Consider the following 24,628-nt stretch of genomic DNA (forward strand, 5'->3'; position numbering starts at 1 on the left):
CAGAAGGTATTTATAGAAATGTCTGTTTTATCAAAACCATATCCAGACTTTCTGATTATTTACTGACATGTTTGCAATTACTTTCTATTGATTTGTATTGTATCTGATTTTGGAGCAATCAAGTCAGTGGGGCTGTTTTTATGTGACTGGTGACTTTTAAAAACTTGGCAGGGCAACTGTGGAAATAAGGTCAGTGAATGTAAAATAAGAGTTTTTATTTATTTTTCAAAGTTTTAACATTAATAAATTACAATAGTATACTTTTTATAACAATAATTCCATGAAATCATTAAAAATAGACATGGAACATTAATATCATAATGATATATATTATTTTTGTTTCATTTGTAATAGAAGCTGTGGGTTTTGATATAGTAAGAAACTACTGACTATAATTTACTCTTGCAGATTGTTTTGCTATTCTTCAAACAAACATAAGGTTGAAATCTGATCCAACTGAACAATAAGTCTATAATTCTACTGTGTTTTTCTTTATAATTTCTAGACTTGGTTTCTTGGAAATCTAGGACATGCAGATATAATGTTTTGAATAAATTATTAAAACAGGTCTAAAATATTGTAACCTTTTTCTTTTCAATTATCATGAAATCATTTACAAAATCAGTCTTTATGAACTTCTTTTGATAAGGGTGAAAGACATACCCTTTTATGAAATACTTTTCAGAACTACTCTCCTGTAACTTATTCCTCCTGCTCTAAAGACGGTATTTCAGATCTCTGGGGTTTTGTTTGGTTCAGTCATATTGGTCTCACAATTATCTGGTCCAAAAAATAGTGCAAAGTCTCTGATGGTGGATCCCTTTGCCTGTCTTGGGGTTTTTTACCACATTATTAGTGTCTAATTTTTCTTTTCCTGGTAATATCAAACACATTTCCATGAAGAGCTCAAAACAATACTAGATTATTTGCAAATGTGGAAAGCATGACAGTGTGTGCAACAGCAGTACTGAAAAACCTCCTGCAGTTATTTATTCTGTTCTACATTGTGTGACGGGACCCCAAGTTGACCTGAATTTAGACAGGGAATTCTCAACATGTCTTACTGGCATAAAGCAAATTGTGAACCTCAGGGGGGCCTCCAGTTTCTGAGAGTAATTTTTTCGCAATACAAAATAGAAAAAGAAAATGTGTTTAGTAAAGAATTTTTTTATTCTGGTTAAAAGGAATTTGAAAACAAATCTACTTTTTTACTTGTGTTCTTGCAATGCTCCATGCTTCAGTCTTGCTCTTTAATATAATTTTTTTTTTTAGGTTGCAGCAAAATCTGCATTGTTCAGTCAAGGTGCTTCCATCTGCTTTTTTAAATCTTTAAATCAGAAAATTCTCTTAGGTTTCCCCTGGAGTTTACAGGTTTGCAGGCTCTTGTCTCTGCTGTACCTGGCAGTACAGCAAAGGTCTCTTCCTAAGCAAGGTCCAATTTCCTTCAGACAGCTCCTCCTGAGCCACACCTGGATGAACCAGGAGCCACCAAATGGCCAGGTGTCCTCCCTGCACTCCAGCCACAATAACTTTAGCAAAAGTTACCCAGATGGCAGACTAGGAGCAGTAAACCAGATCTAAGTAATCTGTACTGTTTAGGACAAGCACCTGAGGGAGGGGAGACACTAATGGAAAACAAATAGGAGCAGGAGGTACTTTGGTGTGGCTGGAGCTGAATAGAACCATCAAAAGGGCACAGTTTAGCAGGGGTGTGGTAGAATAGAAATACCTGCAGTGCTGGAGGGCCAGGGAAAGATCACACAGTTTGCTGCAAAGCTGCCTCTTGGCAGGGAATGAAGCAAAGCACACAATTAGAGGCACCTGCTGGCTTTTACACACAGACAGGCTGCTCTTACACTGTTCAATAAAGGGTCAGACCAGAGGACTATACTATTATTGTTAGGAAAACGATTTGTTTCCTATGGCCTCCCAGAAGGGTAATGGCAGAGAAAACTCCACAGTTTATTTCAAAGGCATTCATAGAAAATATTGAAAAACTGAATAAACTGAATTGCTGACATATAGGACCTTGTAACAGCCAAGTCTCAAATCAGCAATAGGATGAATATGTATCTGATGGGAACAAATAATTTTTTTCAATTGTTTTTTTATTGAGGAAAGATCTTGAACCTGGATTTTTAATCTTAGCTGAAATGTGTCAAGAATTCCAGCCCTGGAAAAAGCATGATCTGCTGACTTTATTATTCTTAATCATTGTGACTACTAATATTTCAGAGAATGGGAATGTTCTTGATTTTATAAAAGCTTATAAATGGATTGACTAACTGAATCCAGCAGCAGATAATAAAGAACTCTAGTTTGTAAATGCTTATTAATGTGCTCATGAAAATAATCAAAGTAAAAGCAATAGAGGTCACTTTGTATTCAGAAGTGTGAAGCATCTAGTTGTGTGGTAGTTCTTAATATGAAATCCTCACTTCAATCCATCTGACTGTAACTGCCTCACTTGGCAAAACTGCATGTACCTGACTGTATCTGACAAATTAAAAAAAAAATCATATTGCAACTTTCTCCCCTTGTTTGAATGTGAAATGAAAAAGTTTCCACTTGTCAAAGTAATTAACAAGTCAAAAACTAACAAGTAGTTAAACTTTCAGAAAAGCCTTAAACTGCTCTAACCTGTTATACAGGATTTAGGTCGTGTATTTACAATTCAGATATCTGCAGCAACCCTTTTATAGTGTTCAATATAGTAATTTATTTTTTAAAAAGGTTTTTTTAGAAACACATACAAGTCATACTTTAATGTGATCATGGTTTGTAATTTGATATTGGATCACTGCAGTTTTAGGATGAAAGAATTTTACTTGTAGCAATTCTTCCTGCCATGGATTTTGTTACATTTTATGTTGTGAAAACTGAGAATTGTTGCTGCTTGCTCCAGTATCTGTGAATTAGACATCATGTGACAGTTGTCTTTCATGACATATACCATGTGGACAATAGCTTTTAACAGAGGATATGGTATGTAAGAGAGGACTGCGTTCAAGTTTGGTGCTTTTTCTCTATTTGTTTTTGTTCAGAGGAAGGGCAAAAGGTCAGTCAGAAGCTCACTAGAGATCTTGAAGGTCTTTTTGCATTTGGCATCGATTCACCTGCCTATTTCCATGTTCAGATGATGCCTTTAAAGACAAAATTTGAGTTGGACAAACACATTTTCTGTGGAGGTACACTTAGCACAAGGTTAAAATGCTATGTGAGTGAATTTGTCCACAAGTATGGAGTAAGAGGAGAAGAATTCAGAAAAAGGGAAAACTGTATTGTGCCTGTAACAGTTTGGTTTTCTGACCTCCCTTGCTACAATGGGTTTTCTTTTTTCTGAAGTGAAAACAGAACCCATCTTTCAACACTTGATAAATAAGGTCTTTTATATGTGATGGAGTCTGCTGCCTGCTCTCAATGCCTTTATACGTGAGTTGTTGCTCACAGTAAATACTGTGCACACAACCAGGTATGGCTACACCTGTCTGATAACATCTGTGTGGTACAAATATGCATATATGCATAAACACTTGCATTTGATTTGCATATATGCACATGTAATCATACTTGTGTTTACAGCACAGAAATGTATTGCTCTATGCATATATTATTGTATATTATGCATGTATTGTAATCTGTTTGCATAAGCAGTTACTAACTTTCTATTCCCATTTTATTTTTCTTTCCTCTGTCGTGGAGGATACAACCTTCTACTTTAATATGATAATCTCCTCTTAATGTCAGTTTCATTTAAAACTAAAACTGTCTGTATGTTGAATTATATTTGTGTACAAGAAGATGGAACTACTTCACAGTTCAGGTGTGATACCATATCTGATGAGAAAACAATCCCTGTCTTGGTGTGGTAGTATTCAACAAATGTCATGGTGCTTTTGTCATACCTTGTAGAGAAGCTGCCAAATCATAAAGTCAGTTAATAAGCCCTCAATAAGTTGAATGAATTGGCAATGTAAACCTAGTTTCTCTAGTTTCTTTCCTTTACACTTTGTTTTATATTATGTTTATGCTTTTGTTAATACAGCGGCTAAAGTGGCTGTTCAGATTAATTTAATGTATAATTGCTTGTTCTGTTTTGTTGTTTTCCAGCTCCCTCAGGCACAAAAGGTAAAATATTTTAATCAAATCCTAGTCATTCCAAGTAGTCACCAGTGCTTCACGTTTCCATGGTGGTGTGGGTGCGGTACAGGTGGTGATCAGTGAAACTCTTCACGGTCACGGGGCTCTGAGCTGGCCCCAGGAGGGTGCCTGGCTTTGAGCCCAGCTGAGGTACCTGCTGAGAGCAGCTCTTCAAACTTATCAGCTGTTTAACATGCCAGGCATCCAGTAGCCTTCAACTTGCAAACAACAGGGAGGTTATTTGATCAACAATTTGAAATAATAGTAGGGATTAAAAAAAAACCCCAACCCACTCCATTACTCCATGTGAAACATTTCTAGGTCTGCTGTAGAGACTGCAAAGCCCATGGCATAGCTGGTACCCTTTCACTGCTCCCCCCTGTATCTACCAACACACCCCTGAATACATTCAGCATTTGACTTCTCTAACAGGTTGCATAATTTCCATACAATGTGCTCTTGCCTTTAAACCACTTCTGCATCGATATGGTGTCACCAGAGCCAGGACAGCACAGCCAGTGTGGCAGAGCTAAGAGTTGCTTGATGCCTGTCGCATCATCCTTTTGTATTTCACAAATATAATCAAGACTTCCAGAAACTAGAAAATCTAGCTGTTGTTTTGTGGTTTTGGTAGAAAAGTATTAAAATTATAAAAAGGAATAGAATATGCTGGGCAATTGCAACACTCACTTGTCCAAGTCATTCTTATTGCTCTTGGTAAAGCACCTTCAATAAGAAATGTCACAGCAATTAGTCAGTTTGACATCACTGTTAGTAACATTCATGGATGACAATGAAAGTTCAGTTTTTAATGAAAGCTATAAGTGAAGTGATCTTTCACTTAATAGCTTTTGAAGAATGGTGAGGGCACCCACAGAACTTAGAACTTCACTAATGTATCTCAGCCACTTTTTTGTTTAAAAAGCAAGAAATATGAGGATGGGAGGCTTTATTTTTATGATACTACATGTATTTGAAATTTCCCTGCTCATGGAGCTCAGAAAATTCTATTTCAAACCTGAAGGTAATATGGTATTTTATGACATTGCACTATATGTGTAGTTTGTTCATGCTTCGATAGTTGCAGAACAGAGTACCAAAAGATGTTGGTTTTGTTTTAGCTTTTTTTCCTTGAAAAAAAAAGTTTCAATAAATATTTTGTGTACAGCATTCTGGAAGAGTAGAAGGACAAAACGAGTGGCTAGACTAGCTAACTTTGGCTTTTTCATTTTCACCTGCTTGTCTAAACATTTGTGCCAAATGCTTCTCTTTAACAGTTTGCAGAAAGAAGAGAGTCAGACTGTGATGTGCTGGTGTAGAAATTACAACCAGCCAGGCTGTTTGTCAGCTTGTGCCATGTGGTGCTGTATTACCTGTTCTGATGGCCACAATTCTGAGCTATTAAACAATATTCTGGTACAAATTACTCAAGTTTGCTGTTAGAAAATATGATTTTCATAAATGGCCGAAATTTCCAATTTTTAATGTTTTTACCTGTCAATCAAACAATTGCAGAACTAAAACCAGATATTTTTATATGCACTCATAGCTGACTATAGTCTAATTGACTGTATTTTGTTCAAAGAGGAGAGGGGTGGGAAGGAAGGAATGGGATGGGGAGTGGGGCAGGTACAAGTAATCCTCCAGGGCTTTTGATAACTTCAGGCAAGAAATATGCCTTTTAATAAGTGTGGCCTGGAAGTTTATGAACAAACTAAGAGAATCTCTCTGGCTCTCTGCAAGGTGAAGGGAAGCAGCACAGAGCTGGTGCATGCCTTTATGAATGACTTAGTCACTGTTTTGCCATATGGTGTCTGAACTTGTACTGTATTTTTGTTGGAATCTATGTATCATCTTGCAAATGTTTTCTCTATAAACATTTCAAACAGTCATGTCTCTCTAAACATGTTCACTTTAATCTTTGAGTGATCTGAAAGAAAAATGTGGCATTTCAAGTTTACCTTTGCTATTTCATATCTATTATAAATAGTTCACCATCTTGATGAAATGTGTTTTCTCTTATATGTGGGACACTTCAGCTTCAGACTTTTCAGTGTTTAGTCAGTGTTCTATGGTCATTAGCTATTGATTTTTAAGACCTTTAGGTTTTAAACTGTCCACAGCAGTGAAATAACAATTAAACCTGTTGTTCTTATGCTATCTGCTCTTGGTCAAACTGGTGCAAATTCAGAATTGGAGAACAGGTGAAATGAATAATGATTAGTTTAAGGTGGATATGCCTGTTGCACCCTGATATTTGTCTTGAAAAGATCTTTATGAGATATACTATACTTAAAACAGAAAATACCACAAAGCCTAACGAAACCAACCACCCACCCAACCAGCCAAAAAACACCAACCAGCACTCACCAGAGTTTCAGGCAATAGAGACCTTGATTTAGTATGGTTATGTTACTTTCAGAACAAAATATGTGTAGGAAGAGTTAATGTATCTAAAAGGAAGAACTGCTACCAGACAAATGAAACAAATTCATATGAATTTTACTTGTCCTCTATGTTTCTTTTATGCATGTTTTTAGGTAGCTATCCCACAGGGCTGTGAAAATAGCAGTAAGATAAAATAATAACTCAAATTTACTACTTTCCAAATTTGTTCATTTTGATTTCCAAAATGACCTTTATCTTTGAAACAGTTATGTTAAACAGCTTTTTGTATGCACTGAAGAGCAAAAGCCATTTTTCCTTAATAGTTCAAAAAGGTGTTTTGTTTCCTAGTAGGAAGCTTTACTTGCTTTCCTGAGCAAACACAGCAGGATTCAAAAGCTTTTGCCCTACTCCTGCTGTGATGTTTTGTTCTACTTAGCTTGAGTGAAAAGGTAGAAGTGAATAAATTAGGCACACAAATCAGAAGCAGAGAGTTGTGTTTACGAACACTTAAGAATTTTTTTAATGATTCTCTCATGAATGGAGCCATATTTTCAACATACAGAAGTGTTTTAAAGATATTTATTGCCCAAAGTTCCTGGCAGCTTTCTTCTCTCTTTCTGTATAATCCTTAACTTGTGTAAGTAGTGCTGTGCCCTCCTCATATCTTGATGCTATCAAATTTCAGCCTTTTGGGAGGATCATTTATCATCCCCTGCATCCTTTACCTTATACTTTGAAGAGCTGAATTAACTCTCACTGGGAATAGAAAATAGAAAATTTGGAAAGCTGTAGTTTCCTTGAAGTGCATGACTAGTGATTTTAGCACTTTTGTAAAATTATAACATTTAAGCAGAATCTAATGGAATACAAAATAATCATAAAGTAAACAGTTTGACTTAGCATTCCCTTGGATCTGTTTCCTTCTCATGAGATGTTATTGTCTTTGTTTTGTAATGTATATTTGGTTTCTATTCCAAAAACCACGTAAAAAATTTCACTTAGATGTTAATTGCAATCTTTTTTTAATTGCAATTCCAAATTTCTCTCTCACATTCCTCAACAAGCAAACTTACTTTCAGTAACATTTTTGAATCAGCAATTTACAAACTCCATCTATTTTACAACATAAGGGTTTTTTTCATTTACTCTGTGTGTCACACACAGGAACATCACTTTAACCAAGACACTCACACAGGTTCCCATATTGTCCCAGACCATAAGTTGAGTCTATGCCAAAATAATAGCTATTCCTTATTCTTTTAGTCCATATAAAAATCAAATTCCAGTTCTCTGAAGCTCCCAGCCTGCCTCATGACTCTGATCAGCACATAAAAGTGCAGTTCACAGGAGAGTGACACAAACACAGAAGAGTTCACAGAAAAGTGCATTCATCACAGAAGACAGCGCACTGTGAAGCAAATCTATACAGAGCAGGCAAAGGAAGAAGGGCAGGGTGGGTTGGGAAGATGTGTCAGAAATTCTAAACAACCCACTGTAACTCTTGTTGCCTATAGACTCCCAAGGAAGACATTTCAGACATGTTTCTCAAATTCCTCTTTCTGTAATGGGAACACCTCAGAAAGTGTTTATATTCTTTCCTGTATATGTGTGTCTGCTTTAATTCTGCAGCCTGCCTTATTCTTTGCCCTGAAATGGATGTTAGTGCTGGGTGTGAGGCTAAACTCATAAGTGGCTTAACTCTAAGAGGATGATTTTTATTTGTTTTTTGGGAAGATCTGATTAGGGTTGTTCTGGGGAGGGTAACTTGTGTACAGCAAGGAATTAAAGGGAAAAATGTTGTAGTTAAATCTATTTCTAAAGGGAATTTTTTCTCCAGTTACAAAATTGCTACCACTAAACATTAGAGATCTGTACCTTTTTCAGAGAGCAAGTTCTGTTTCTTTATTCTGAATAGACACGAGATAATTAGCCTGGGAAGGCATTTTTTCCTCTGTCTTGAGATTTATTTTCTTGCAAAGATTTGTAGGTTTTTTGCTAAGCATTTTATGAAACTGGGTGCCCATAGCCCTTGGGTAGCTGCCCACTTAAAATGGTTACCACCAGGTCTTTCCAGTAGAAGAAAATTCTGTGGCAAATCACTGATGCTGTCTCCTACATTCATCATTTTAGACTAGGTAGTAACTCCATTATGATGAGAAGTGACTCAGTAAAACATTGTAAATACAAGTCCCTGCTCATCCAGTTATTTGCTGACTCCACTTATGGAAGTGGTCAGCAATCTGTTCATCTGCCAAACAAATAAAAGTCAAATAGGCTGGATTACACAGTTGCAATTCTATAGAAATGATTGCAGCAGCCAGCTCTAGTTGGTACTTGTAGATAACAAAATTACAAGGCAATCACTCTCGCCTGCTTCCATAGTCAGTTTTGAGAGTTAATGAGCAGTTCTTTCATAAATTCCCAGGAACTCCAGACTGTGGGGTTTTTTTCCTCCATGTGAAGAATTTCAGATGCTCTAAAACTCTGCTGAAAGTCCCTTGGCTTTATCCTATCCATTGAATTGTTTTTAGTAGGATATTGAAAGTGAGCAGACTCATAAATGAATGCTATCCTGGTACTTGACCAAAACATGATGTCAGAGAAAACTACCCAGGGCAATCACAGAAAATCTTGAAGTGCTCCAAAATGTCACCTTGTAATCAGCAGAATGCTTTTGCACTTCCTGGGCTCCTCTCCCCACAAATCATGTCAGTGTCCTTGACTCTACTACTCTGGCCAAGGAGTGGAAATTCCTACATTGGTTTGGCTGAATTTGAGTTTCAAGTGCAGCCTTTGAGCCCACAATGTTTTGCCAAGTTTTTGGTTTTTTTTCTTGTTTGTTTAATAACTTACTATTCCTTGATAGAGCAAAGATTATATTGGGGTTAGAATTATCTCTTCTTGCTAACAAGGAAACAAAACAAGAAGGAAATATGATCATAAGTTCGTTCCACCTCATATCCCTGGTGATTCCTTATCAGATGTAAACCTTCTTGACTCTAAACCCCATTTGTGTTCCTGTCTAATGTCTGCAAACATTCTCTCTCACCATGAGATAGTGCCATGCCTCAGGAAATATACTTGTTTAAGAAACTTAAAATCCTTCTGAAGAAGACTGGGAGATGCAGGACACATAATTTTCTAGATTTTGTTTGTCTGATTTGTTAATGTGGAATATGCTTCAAAAGGAATCTTTATCATAATGTAGGAATTGTTTTCTGAGAATATGGGGAGCCAATTGCTATTGCTTCATTATAAGAAAACCTTTGTAAACACAAACAAAGCAAAAATATAAATTTCAAAAGTTGTAAAAAGAAAAATATTATGAGAAGTTCTACTTGAGTGCAGAAAGGATGATAGAGATGTAAGAGTGGTAGAAGAATGTCACAGTCACCATTGGGCATGACTGTCACCTACAGTATTGCTCAGCATGATTGTCCCTGTTGCTGCACCCAACTGGCTGAACACAGGTGCAGCAAAGCAGAATTTGTGTTCTACAAAATCTCCACTTGAGGTTATAACTGTGTCTGTCACATTTTCAAATCTTGGACAAACCTCTTTAGCTTTAATATCTGTCCCTGGGGACAGAAAGGGTTGAACAAGAACTCTCTACCTCCTACTTAAGTTCTCTTTCACACATTGCTGGTGCAGATGGACAGCACAGAGCAGTGCTGGTCTGGAGCTACCCAGCCAGGCTCTGCCTCTGGACAGAGGTTCATCTGAACAGGGAGGAGACAATCTGAGCACTCTCACTGTCCTGTGGACAGCGATAAACACCCTGCATGTTTCTCTTGAATGGAATCAAGGTCAGGAGATTCTGTTTGGTCTGTAAACTGAAAAAATGGATTGAAACCTGATGTGAAGAATCAACTAGTGCTTCATGGCACCTCTGAAGGCAGCTGGAGCAAAGGCGCTCCTGGGATCCTGACTGGCTGTCATCCTTTGTGCTGCTGTGTGAGCTGAGATCTTGGTCTGCACCAGAACAAAACCCACACAGCTCATGGCCACTTGCCCTTGGCTGGGAGAAAACAGCCTGAGGCAGCTTTGGCAGAGCTGGCAGCGGGAGGGATGTGGAGCAGAGCTCCAGCTGCTTTGCTGCTGCTCCTGCTGCTTCCACAGCCATCCCAGCCCCTTCTCTCTCCCATGGCAGCCTGCAGAGGGAGAGAGGAGGAGGCTTTTTTCCTGCACTGGAGGGGCTGGGATGGGCAGAGCTGGGTCAGTTCAGAGCGGGCTGGGCTGGGCTGGGCTGCACTGACTGCAGGTCCAACTACATCACTGTCATTTGGGTAAACCGCCTTATCTCATTTAAAATGGAAGTAACGTAAATGAAAAATGCAATCACATGCTTGTAATTGTCCCTTAGTTCTCAGAGATAGTATTTCTTTTTCAAATATAGCTTGCTGATGATCAGGGATTGGTGTTGATGACAACGGTTGCCATGCCAGTATTTAGTAAGCAAAATGAGACTGTAAGTACTCAGATTATTTACGTCATGTGGTAATGGTGTGACTGATGTGAAGCTGCTTTCAGGGATCTAATAAGATTTTAGCCAACTCTTAAATATTTTAATTTTTTTATTATTATTTTTTTTTGTCTGCAGTTAGAATACCTTTATTAGCACAAAAACGTGGACAAATAATCCCAAATACTCATACTCTAGAAACCATGGTAAAATGATGAAATCCTATGTCGGAGGGATAATCTCAGATGACACTAGGCCTTACAGCTTTCTTACTGCTGTATTGCTTTTTTTGTAGTAAACATTATACATAATTTTCCTCTTTGCTCTGATATAACTCAAAATTTATTTAGTTTTATGTCTATTATATATGTATCTATTTAACTTCAGTAATTCAACAGATTGTTAAAGAAACTTAAGTGTACTTTTCCCTTAATGCTTCATATTTCTCTTTTGTTTATCAAATGGTAGGAGATATTGGGAAAGACAAAAGTAACATATCTTTAACTGTATTTTTTAATTTTGAACCTATTTGCATGTGAAAGATTTCAATGGAGGTACTCAGAACTATCAAAACTTTGCATGCCTTTTCTATGTGAATGGTAAATAAAACAGAAAGGAGCAACATTATTGATATAATTACTGCTTGATCAGCTGAATTGTACTAGTGCCTGTCTTCCCCACTTTTTAAATAATTTGTCTGTTATCTATTCAATATCACAGTGTAGCTGCAAGGTAAAATAAGTGGTGAGAATGTTTATTATTACTGTGGGTCTGAGTGCATCTTCTATTGTTCTTTTCAGAGGTCTAAAGGGATTCTCCTGGGAGTAGTTGGCACAGATGTTCCAGTTAAAGAGCTTTTAAAAACTATTCCAAAATACAAGGTAATGCACAAAATGGTGTATATATCATTTATATTCAGTATAACCCCTCAAATATAACATAATTCATTTAATATATAGTTATTGTTTATACTTACATCACTCCATTATTTCACCCATTCATTTCAGGAATTTTACCTCTGTAGTATCTGAGATCAAGTGCCCTTTTTAAAACCTAAGTTAAAATATGGCCTGATTTTCACATTTTTGTGGATCAGAGCATAATACGAAATACTGACCACATTTTGTGGTCTAGAGGGTAATATTAAATATTGTCCATATTAAAATCAATGTAATTGTAAAATCAACAAAGTTATCAAACTATGAAATATAGCCAGAATACAACTCAAAATAACCAAAAGAATAATGCTGAAAAACTGCATAACTCTTAAGGCAAACCTATCCTTGATGTCACTTTAGGCTTCCTGTTTGTGTGTAATTCTTCCCGTCCCTATTCTGTGTCTCCTGCAATTACACCAAGTGGCACATTGCAAGAACTTAAACAAGTTCCTGCTTAACCAGACTAGTGCCTCCTTCTCTCCTACCCAGTATCTGCTAAGTATTTTCCTCCACATAATTTTCCAAAGTCAGTGACAACTCTACAGTAAAAGTCTTAAAATGAATTATCATAAAAATTTTCAAAACTTGAACCACTATATCTCTTGTGAAATGTTGCATTCAGTAAAAGTAGGCTTCAGGCAAACACAAAATGTAATTACTTTTCTTTTAAATTTGATGCAGTACATTAGTATTTCACTATTTCTCCATGTCTGAAATGTTTTACTATAGTACCCTGCTATTCACAAATGAAAATTAAATTAATATTTTCCTGTTCATTCCTAGTGGATTTTTTTTTTTGCATAACTAACAAGCATGTAACACAGTATTGCAGAGAGCCTTTGGTAAAGAGGCCAGCCCCTGGAATAGCTGCATTTTGACAGCACCTGTACTGAGCATAAATTTGTATATCATACAAATTGTCTCTTAATTGTTTGCCATGTTCTCATTTAGTGATTTCTAACAGGGTGGAGGAAGAAACTGACTTGTGAGTGCCTTCCAATATTCTCACATAAAAATTCCTCCCATCAATTTTAATTCTAATTTGAATACATTAGGATTTACAAAATGATTTGCTGGATCAATATACAGTAACTGGAAAGCTTAAGTTAAACAAGAATTTGATAAAAATGATGCATAAAAAAGAGTGCCAATAATATTGATAAGGTGGAGTAAATTGCTGTGATCTGGATCCCACTAGGACAGGGGCTGTGCAAACCCAGAACAGAAAGGCTGTCCCAGGCAGGAAAAAGTTGCAGGCTATAAGAAGAGGCAGCAGGTGACTCCACACTGATATCAGAGCACAGTGACAGAGGCATTGCTGCTCACAATAAATAACAGGGCACCCTCTCAGTGCACACACCAACAAAGTTTGCTAAAAGCAATGTTAAAAATGTTATACTTCTGTGCATGCAGAAATACTGAATCTGTGGAAAGTAGAGGAGAAAGGATTTAAATTGCTAAATTTGGAGTAATGGACACAATCTTTTGAGCTGCCTGTAAGGAGCTGTAGGGAGAGCAAATTTCATTTGTAGTGAGAAGGAAGAACAATGTTGTGGTACCTGCAGAAACAAAAGCTTGGCTGTGCATGGCTGGATAGGACAAGCCAAGTAACAGTAATGTTCTTCTAAATAATCTGTGAGATTTGGACATAGTCTGAATATGAGAATCTAGAAAGAGTGGGAGGCCCAAATAATGGATATTGGAACAGAGTGAGACTGATTCAGAAAAGGAGTTTTTTAAGAACTAGTTTTCTGTGGAAGTAATACATGATCCATTTGCTGAATATTAGATTTTATTTGAAGGTATGTTTTATATTGCAGGATGAGGATTTTTTCAGGAGGCACCAATATCATGCAATGCAGTTGGGTTAGTGAGATCACTTGAGTTGTAGCTTCCAGTCCCACATGCCCTAAACAAAGACTCTGCAATTGCAAGAGCATAATCGCCCCTGGGAGCCATTTCTGCAGGGGCAACACATGACAGAAAATTCACACAGGGATATAAAATTATGGTTGAAAATAGAAGTCTACTGGTCTGGAATTCTCTCAGCTTGGATGAGGTGGATTTTATGCTGAGGAAGATGAACAATAGCAATAAGCTGTTTGCAGCAGTTGTTACCTTGACTAAACATCCCCAGATGTCAGTGGCAGTTTCTCCTGAGTAAGGTGGGGCTGGATTTGGTAATATTTGACTTCCATGTGACATTTTATGACAGTTAGAAAAAGGTTTCTTTGTTTCTGAATCTGTGATTTAGAGACAGAATTCAAGGTTTAAAATGGCACTGCTGCTGTAAATGGTAGCATCACTCAGATACTGCAGAGGCTGTGCAGTTTCACACATTGCACAGAACATGATAAAATGCTACACAGGATCCTGTGTAGGCCTCAAACAGGCAAATGCTTTTTTTCCTGTGAAAAATACCACCCACATTTGTTTCCTTACCTGACTTCCATAGCCTGGATGTCATTCTGCAGTTATCAACACAGATAATTACACTTGAGATCTGATATTTAGCCAACAGCTCGTTCCCTTGTCACACTATAATAGTTAAAATATGTCCACTGTTATTATTTTGGTTATCCCTCCTTTATGAAGAGATGCCAAGAACGTATCACCTTCTATTGCTCTCACTGAAGTTTATTGCTGTAGGAAAACCACTAATTTATGAAACAATCTTGTGTGTGGCAGATACAGTTGACCATATACAACCATTCACACAGAGACACTATAAATTAACCTGGAATGTTTTACCTGTGACCTTGCCATAATATCATAGTCTGGTTTATATTTCCAGAAAATCACAGAATCCAATAAACTTGATCTCCCTTTTGCCTCTTAGAAAGGATTCTGACTTTTCAGCCTTGCTCAAGTTGCTTCGTGTCAGACAAATTCCTAAAGACGCACTTCAGCAAAGCATTTAAGAATGCACTCAAGTTAAATAACAAGATTTAGTAGTGAGAACTGTAAAGTAAATAGCAAAGCAAGATAGTGCTGGACTTTCAAGTTCCTTTTTTTTTTTTTTTTTAATACTGAAGAATTTAAAAAAAAATGCCTCAATATGGATGGGAAGATACTCTGTGCATGGCAAGAGACACATAGTGAACCTGTAGAAAAAGTCTACATTGTCTGCATGTTTATGCTAAAAAGGGATGTTTGAATTGACCACAAGAAGGATTTAAAGGCACATTTGTTGCATTCAGTGGATGCAATCAACTGTGTAATAAGCATATTATTAAATAGACCAGTATTTCTATTTAAATAAGTACAATGCTAAATTTGGGCACTGTTAGGCCTCATCAAGCATCTCACTGCTCTCAAGGAATCTCCCACAGTTCCACTCAGCACAAAGATGAAAACTTAGAGGAAATTCTTTGGCAGAAATATCTGCCTTCTGTGGCTCCAGCTGAACTGGAATTAGCAGAGCCTTTAAGATGGGAAGATGTAAATATCACATAGGACAGGTCACTGTTGCCCACTGTAGCTGTGCTTTCCTTATCTTTGAGTGAAGTGGTTCTTTAACAACGAGTGAAGAAAGCTGTGCACTCCTGGGAATGGGGAATTTATAATATCCCAGTATCTCTTTGCCCTGGCCCATGTTCTGAATGCCACATGCTGTGGCATCTCATATATAGCTATATTTTATATGTATATATAATAATTAATTGCCTCTATCAAGTGGCCTAGACATCAGAGTTGTGGGACAGTGTAAAATCATGCTCTGTGCTGAGTTCATCACATGACAGGTTCTCACTTGCACAAAATGTCAAGGATCTTTGCCTATGTTATAGCAAATCACTGTGTGGATAAGGGCTGGGCATGCCAGGTGCCCTGGGCAGCCAAATTATTGCCTGGTTTTTGTTTAAGTGTTTACTGGAGACCAAACTAATCAGTATTTCTTTCTCATTACTTTTACAGTTAGGAATTCATGGATATGCTTTTGCAATTACAAACAATGGATATATTTTGACTCACCCAGAACTCAGGCCTTTGGTAAGAATGCTATTTATTGATCTGTTTTATTTAGCTGTGTGTGTTGCATTTGTTGTATTTTTTTTTCCTTAGACTTCATTAAAAATTAAATACAATGGAGGAGATACTTTAAATTGTTTCATAGCCCATTATAGTTCTTGGTAAATTTACCTCTGGAAGTAACACTTAATGTGAAAAAAAACCCTAGGAAAATAAATATACAACTTGCTTCTGCAAAAGATGCAGACCTCCATTACTGCAAAATAGCAAAGCCAAAAATTGCTATAATTATGTTCATTTTACATTGAAATGGAATGTTGGAATGCTCTAGTGCTGTGTAATAACCCCTATTTGTCATGCTAAAGTGTTAAAGTTAATTTAATATATGTGCAGAAATTTCAATAAAGCATATTTTTAAGCAAAATAGGAGCACTAGGGATTTTCTGTACTAAAAGAGAAATAGCAGCAATTTTTACCTTTAGTTTCCCCTTATCATTGTTTGCACTAATCACAGCAAGAAAAATAAAGTCACTGTTTTGCAAATGTTTGTCAAGTTAACACCCCAGAGGGCTGGTGCATTCCTGGTTGCATCATTGTTTAGGAACAGCCCTGCCAAGTGTTCCATCACCACTGGAAAGCACTGGCATGAACGGTCCCACTGCTGTGGCCACATGGCTGCCACATGTGTTTCTCATGCAGGATCTCCAATGTCCAATTTCAACAATATTTCAGTAGAAAACAGAAATATTAACCGGTTGGATAATTTAATTTGAAAATAAAATTATTGACAAGTGTGGTTTATTGAGTCATTAGCATATTTGAAGTCTTCACCAAGCAAAATAATTTTTCTTTCTAAGATATGGGCTTGGAATTACACACTAAATTAACATTTATATTTGCACTTAGTTTGGTTTTTAACTGGTGTAGAACTTAGGAAAAGTACAACAAGGATGTTTTAATTGGTAAATCTGACATCTCAGGTTTGCAAGGCACAGGAATGTATTTAAATGAAAGTTCTCTCTCTACACCACAAGAGTTTGCTAACTCTTGTCTTTGCTGTAGTGTCCCTTTCTCTTTTGGGCAAATTACTTATTTCAAAATTATTAGTATTTATTCAGTATATAATAGATAATGAGGTAATGAGGTCAAGGAACTGCGAATAGCTCTAAGGCTGACAGAGGCTCTTACCTGCTTTCTAATTTCTGATGTTTTGCTTTAGTGAGGCAAAAGGTTGTGTGCTGTAACTATCCCTCACCGAATGTACATCTTGATGGCACTTACTTCATTACCTTATACAATGGAATCTCTTTTTAAAATCAAAATGTTGGTCAGTAGCCCATAAGCTGTCATCTAGGGGAACTCATTGTGATATATTCATGGTCTGTGCATTTCAGGTTTTTGGAAGAGTAATTTTTACCTCTGGGTTCTGTCAGTGGTGGGTAATGAGAGTCTTCTGCTGACTTCAGTGGAGTTTTTGAGAGTGAAGTGATTGCTGGCCTGGGCCCTTGGTTTAATATTGCAGGCCAAATCCTGATACCATTGTAATATTCCATGGAATTTGTGACAATAATTATGTGAAAATAGGCCGTAGATCTGGAATTAGATAATTCACTAAAGATACTCTCTAAAATGATTTCTGTCTTAGGTTTACATTCAAGTCTCATTGATTACTGACTTGATCTGCTCTGGTTTATCCTGTTGTTATATTTTCCGGCAGTGATGTATAACCAGAATATTACTAAATTCCTGAGTTCCTAACCCCATATCTATTAGTTCTGGAGCTGATGTACTGCTTTTTAAGGAATTGTCTTCTGGGACACAGAGCAGAGAGGCAGGATAGCAAACAGCACAGAATGCTTCCTGCTGGACCAGATTTTTATCTAACGCTGAGCAGTGTATGTAATCATTAAGCTGGCTGCATTTTTGTGCTGATTATTCTGTTGGGTTTATATTTAAAAATGCTTTTCTGGGAGACTTCGTCTCTTGATTCTTTTGCTGATTTTTTGAATATACTTGGCTTTCGGTGAGGCTGATGGATTGGGTGCTCTTGGTTGGGTTGCAGGGAGGAAGGCACTCCCTGAATCTTGAGCTGCTGCTGGATTCTTCTGCCGGTTTTTTGAATAAACCTGGCTTTCGGTGAGGCTGACGGGTTGGGTGCCCGTGGTTGGGTCGCAGGAAGGAGATGAAGGCTCTCCCTGCATCCTGAGCTGGGAGCAGCATCCCAGCGCTGCCTGGGAGCTTCCACCGGCCACCGCACCGCTGAGGGACCAGAAAGAACCTCTTGGTTCCGTTCCTCACGAGACATTAGCAGGGCGATGAGTGGCGACGAGCAAGCCGATAAAGCGGGTCAGCGGGGGCGGGGGTCCCTCGGGCACGGCCCTGGGGACACGGGGACGGCGCGGCGCGGCCTGTGCCCGCGCTGCAGTGCGGGGCGGCGGGCGGCAGGTGGAGCCCCAGCTCCGCCCAGGGCCTGCCCCAGCGCGGGGCCCGTCCCGCCCGCCGCCTGCGGCCCCTCGTTCTCACCGGAGCTGTGCCCCGTTTCTCCATTTATTCCTTTTCTCCTTTTTCTTTTTTAAAATTTTTTTTATTTTTGTCACGTTGCTAAAGAGCATCCATTGCACATTTTCCTGTACTATGCCCTTTTAAAGTCTCCTTTCCTACCAAAAGCACTCCCAGTGTGAACTCCACAGACTACAGCTGATGGGAAAACCCCTTTTTTAAAATACTGCTTTAATACATCAGAATGCCTCTATATGCTCAGTTTGACTTAAAGTCTATATTTTTGCAGAGTGGTATTTTATTTTCCACGAGAGAATATTTTCAGTTGCGTGATGTAATTTGTAATTTTATATTCTCTTGAAAACCTCGACCTACTGCTAATTTAAAAAGTAATAAATTGTTTGGGAGTTTAATAGCGAATTTTCAGTTTTTTCTTAACTTGGTGTATGAGGCTCTTTACCAATGAAATGTGCACATGAGGACACAGCCTTCCTCATTTGTGATCATGGCAGATTTAATCATAATTTGTGATCATGCTTTTCAGGAGCCTCTTAACACTTGTGGTGTGTGCCAGGTGTTGCACTGTTAGATTTTAAAATGAAAATATGTCATGTTGATGATGCTACAGTTTGCCAAAGAAACGAGTTTTACATTTTTTTGTTGAATGTAAAGGAAGAATAAGAAACAAGGGATAAATACCTTTTACATACCCTTAAAAACAACCACTATATTAATTATGGTTGATTGCCCATTACTGCCACTGGCACTCTGCAGCCTGTTAAAGGTTGGTGCCAGAGGAAAACTGCTTTCTTAGGGAAGTGTAGTGGGATTGCAGAGAAATTAAGGCGTGTCCCTGGAAGATGAGTGTCAGCCACAGTCACAGATCAGCAGCATTGTGAACATTATCTGGTGTTAGGGGTTTGTGCTGCTGCCTCTCAGCCCTAATGCTTGTGTGGTTTTCAATAAATAATAGCAAGGTTGCTACCAGTTTTATGAAGTCCGTGGCTTTTTTGAATCATAGTTAGCAATGGGATTTGTATTTTTGTTCAGGGAGTGGAACAGGTTTCATTTTTTTTCAGTAATTACTGGGGTAGAATACTCAGAGTTCCTGAACAAGGAGCCTGAGTTTCTTAAGAAAATATGCATTTAAAGACAAATGCATATATTCTTGAATAAAATTACATCTTTTATTTACACTCTACCATTTTAAAAATAAATCTGAGATTAAAAATGTGTTTTAATTGATGAACTAATCTAATAACATCCCTGCTTACTAAAGATTTTGTAATATTTCTGAGTTCAAATCCTCTGAGAAGATTTTGAGACATCTATTCTTACTCTCAAAATAAACTCTGTAAGACTTGTAGTGGGGTTTATGAACGGCTGTTTGTGAATGCTCTTACCACTGTAAATGAATTCAACTGATTCTTTTCTATACAAGGATGCACATCTTTAACTTGATCAGTCTGACTGGGAAAGTTACACCTAATATCAAAACCTTTGTGTAATATTGCAGTGCTCTCACCAAAACTCGTTGGTAGTTCAGGTGTCTGAGCGAGTTTCCATTTCATCCTTAGAATGTGAGCTGTCATCTTGTGTTGCATTAAGCTGAAGGACCTGGAGTGTTTGAAGATTCTAGATCAGTATTAAGTCTTTTGTAGCTGTAAATTTTGAGAAAATTTGTTTCTCCTAATATAGGAAAACAGAGAAATCCAAATGTCAGGGGAAACATTAATGCCCCACTTAAGCGGTGTTAGCCTTTCAGAAGCAGCAAATCTCATTTCTCTCTGGGGAGTCCCGCCTGGAACGTGAGATAACCTACACTTACCCTTGCTTTATTCATTGACTCCATAAAACTCTACAGCTGTAGCTGACAGCAGAATATTTAAATGATTTGAGCAGTGTAAATGCCTCACGTTCATTTAAATAACTGAAGAATTCAATCACTTGAATGCCAATGATTATTCCTATTGGAGTTTACATTTCAAAAAAGACAGCCCATCTGAATCCCTGTGAGAGCATTAAATTGCTATCTAATTAGAAGTGCAAAATTACATATATTTAAAAGATAATTAAAGGTTTGAAGGCTGTTGAATAACTGGTTGTACATATAAATGAATCACTGAAAATTTGTTAGCAATATGTGAAGCTTTCTTTTATTCTTTGCTTTCAGCTTTGAAGTTAGGTATAACTGAGCTCATGGGTTTAAGTCTGGTAGTATTAAGATAAAGGCAGATGTTTTTAATTATTTCTACTCGAACCCCAAATAATTATAAGCAGCTGCCAGTTTTACATAATCCCGAATGATAAATCCCGAGAATGCAAATAAAATCCCAAATAGAGGGGTTGTTTTCTTCATTAAATCACATCCATGTTTTTGTGATAATTGTCTGCAATCCACCTGAGAACCTGAGCTTAGCTGAGGAACTCCTTGGCCAGGCTCAAGGTGTGGGACTTAAAGCTGGTATTTTGTATTGACTTTTACTTCACTATGTGTATTTATATATTGCTTTATCATTTTAAACATTGCTGCACTGTTTGAAAAGCAAACACATATTAGGAGAGTGAGTAGACAGATTTAGTTAATACATGTGGCATAAGAACTATTTTCTTCTATTGTTTTTCTAGAGGGTTCTCTTGTGTACATGGCACATCTAATAATTCCTACTTTTTCTCTGCCTGGAAACTTAGAATTAAATTGTTCTCTTTTCCCTAGCAAATGGCATGGCTCCTGTTTTCAGCTTCTCTTTGCAGTATTTCTGCAAATTTTATAGTGCAGCAGTTTTTCACTACCATCTGGCATGGAGAAGCAATCCAAAGTAACTGGTTTTTACTACCAACCATAACCTAGGAACTTCTGGATTAACATCTTAAATAATAGGCTGGTCATGAAAAATCTGTCTTTGGACAGGGAAGATGTTTTTCCTATTTTCCTAAGAGAATCAAGGTGTTACCTTTTTCATATTAACTAAGGAGGTTTGTTTGTTTGTGAGGTTTGAAAGAAACTTTGGTTTTTGACTGAACACCTATCCGTGTTCTATAGATTCAAGGCTAAGTGCAGATCAATAAGAAATCCTTTGAAGTTGCAGACTGGATGGAAACTGAAATTAAAGTATCACAAATGACAAAACAGGACTATGTGAGCAGAGAAAAAAGTATTCCAAATAAAATAAAGAGCTTAAAGGCCAAACAGCAGTGATTTAGATTAAGATGATGCTTCAAATGTATCCCCAGGCAGAATGTTTTGGAGCTAAGAAGCACATGGAGAATGAAAGCTCAGTCCCTGGGGGTGATGTTGTATTGTCAGTTATAACAGGTGAAGCAGGGAAGGGGTTTTTTTTTACTACTATTGTTGGTTTGTTTGTTTGGGGTTTTTTGTTGTTTGTTTATAAATCACACTTTCCCCTTGCACAGTGGGAGCAGTGGGACAGAGCAGCAGCTCGTGCTGGGAGGGCTGGTGAAGCTCTTGGATGTTGCATTGACCATGGGAAGTCAGGTCTGATGCAATTCCCACCCCAAAAGCTGCAGGCTTTGCATGACAGTCAGAGGTACCCCAGACAATACATAAGTGGCAGCTTTATTGTGCAGAGTCTGAGGGAAGGGAGGGAGCTGAAAAACTGCCCAGACCAGGGAATTGCAGATAAGACAGTGCTTACAACCTCTGCCTGTTTATTTAAAACTGCTTGGAAAAGTGTGTAATTTTAGTTACTTTTGCCTTTCCTCTGATATTGTTTCATTCAAGATTTCCCATCAGACTTTGTAGATAACAATACCTTTGTAAGATGACTTAGTGCAAGTTAGTTATAAAAACAATTATATTGTGCAGAATTTTATTATGTAGAATTCAAGCTCAGCAAAATATATTTGCATATTTTCGCTTGTCTCCTCTAAACAAAAGAAAAAGGGGTCATTCTCAAAGGCTGATGACATTAATACACCTGATGAAATTAATACATTATCTGAATTTTGAAGTGCTAATTCAAAACTATGAAACTTCATTGAATGATGTTATGTTTTAAAATTGGAGGAGTTTTTCCAGTACCTAATTCCTTACTTTTGTACACATTAGTAATTTGGCAATGGAGAAGTATTCCTTGAAATTGTTTTACCTCTCTAGGTCTCAGTTGGTTTTTAGTAGGTGCTTTTCTCACAGATGATTCCACATTGTGGCTTAGAAAGTTCATTAAAATCTGGTGATGCTTCCAAGGCTGCTATCACAGCAACTTCCTCTCTCCCACCTCCTCTTTATCCAGATGGAGCACGTCTGAGAAATTCCAATCACCTTAGACCCAAGATTGCAGCTGTTAAGATGTAGCTTGCTCTGTCCATGATCAGATTGCTACACTCTGACTCTATAAACACGAGGCTGGTCATATTCAAGGCAGATGGTTTGGGACTGCTTGTATTAAAAAATTTAAAAAAAAAAAAGAAAATCAAAGCAAAGAGTTTAATAATGGCACATGTAAATGGTTGTGTACAGGGTGATGAAAAAGTGTGGATCAGTCTTTAGCAACACACATCACACATTGTTTGAATCATCCAATGCTGTAAGGGTCTGGCCCAGTCTCAAACAAAAGATACTGAGTAAGATATGATAAAGCTCATTCTAATGGAAAAAACAAATCTTGGGTTTTTCTCACAAACAAGTCTCACCATCCTGTAGTTTTGAGCAGACCAAAAGTTTCTTCTTTTGAGATCCAGATACTTAACACTTTTCAGTATATTTTTTCCCTCCCTGGGGTTGACTGCTATATAATTTCACCTCATATTTTATATAAGCCAAAGATTAGCAGCACACATTTTAAATCTAGCTCTTTTTCTCCTGTACTTATATCATAGTAATTTGGTAAAATTCCTAGTTTCTATCTTTCCCAATGGGTCCCTTAATGATTTTTTCAATGCTTTATAGTAATTTTGCAGATGGGTTTGGCTTCAGGCTTCAATCAGCATTTTATACTTTACCCAGGAGCCTCAGAGATAAAAGGTTAGATTAGGTTTGCTACCAGAGAAGAAAATATAGATGAATTCTATTTTTAAAACCCCGAGAATTGCTTCAGTGTCCATGAATAACTTTTACTAAGAAATTAGTTAGGCAATAAAATCAGAAAGAAGCTAGAGGAGAATGGACATTTCAGCATTACTTTTATTAAGTATTTTATATCTGATCTGTTTGCATTGGTGTTTGATGCCCTGTTTACATCAGCATAATGTAAATTTACTGCTGGGAATAAGGCGATATTTTCGTGAAGATTATTAGTTCCTGTCCTAAATGCATTTAAGTGCACTTGCAATTCCTGTAAATGCTTATAGAGCCTAAGTCTTGCTTGACTGTTGGGATTTTGGCTTTGTGTCTTCTTTTATGAATTTTTAAGACATGAATGCTTCTGATTCTTTTCTGCAGAAGTTTGGGTGTTTTATCCAGATCTTCATTTGTTTGCTTTTGGTTTTTGCTCTCTGAGTGCAAGGTGTGGAATCTATATGATTAAAATAAATACCAGCCCTGTAATATGATGCTAATAGTTTGCCTTGGGTTTGAAGCCTGGTTCTGCTGTCACACACACAAGATCAACTTTTCTTGTCCTAAATAAAAATCTGCACATGTCTGAGAATGCAGTATAGCCCAGAAGCTCTTCAACATCTGTGAGGGAGGATGTGATTAAACATTGGAGTCAGTACAGGAGCTGTTTGCTCTACTCAGATGATCCCAGCTCATGTCTTTGTAACACTGTTCAGCTCTCAGTATTTCAGAGCTTGCCTGTAACCATTTCTATTCTAGAATGACTAAATCAGATCAAAGATTTATTTGGTTAATTGGTGCAGCCACAGAGAATAGATGTAGTTACTCCCTGTGAAGATTAAAGATAATATTGCTATAACTGCAACCATAATGAAAGACTTGCAAAACACAACTAGAGAAATCAAGCCCTAGTAATGAATGGGATGTTATCCTCTCATATGTTTTTCTTGTGAGATTTAATTATATTGGCTGCAAATTTTGTACTTCAGTATTTGGGTATAGTTATCTCTCTGGCTATCAGGGCTGTCACAGAGCAAAAATTAATTGTAGGACTGAGCTGCCTGAATTCACAGTCTGGAGTACGAACACATGCTGAAAGCAAAAGTTCTTTACATCTCTTTACCCATCTGTTGAATAGTAGTAGAGAAGAAGTAGACAACCTTGTTGCAAGAACAGTGGGTTTTAGCAGAGGGAAAGGAAAGCACATGAAAATAC

The 24,628-nt window shown here is 37.4% G+C and overlaps 1 protein-coding gene across 10 annotated transcripts in view; it reads left to right on the forward strand.

Annotated features, from left to right (window-relative positions):
• The window catches only part of CACNA2D3 (calcium voltage-gated channel auxiliary subunit alpha2delta 3), a 474,873-nt gene that overhangs the window by 354,576 nt on the left and 95,669 nt on the right, over positions 1-24,628 (forward strand). For 9 of the 10 annotated variants that reach the window (XR_010368516.1, XM_064432564.1, XM_064432563.1 and 6 more), the window contains 4 exons: positions 4,111-4,128; positions 10,925-10,996; positions 11,791-11,871; positions 15,844-15,918. Coding sequence is in view for 9 of the 10 variants with exons in the window: in XM_064432564.1 (XP_064288634.1) it covers positions 4,111-4,128; positions 10,925-10,996; positions 11,791-11,871; positions 15,844-15,918 (246 nt within the window). In the remaining variant the exon portion in view is untranslated. The remainder of the gene's footprint in view (positions 1-4,110; positions 4,129-10,924; positions 10,997-11,790; positions 11,872-15,843; positions 15,919-24,628) is intronic. The other variant, XM_064432559.1, reaches the window with a different exon arrangement.

Source organism: Passer domesticus, chromosome 9 (genome assembly GCF_036417665.1).
Source record: "Passer domesticus isolate bPasDom1 chromosome 9, bPasDom1.hap1, whole genome shotgun sequence".
Classification (NCBI taxonomy): domain Eukaryota; kingdom Metazoa; phylum Chordata; class Aves; order Passeriformes; family Passeridae; genus Passer; species Passer domesticus.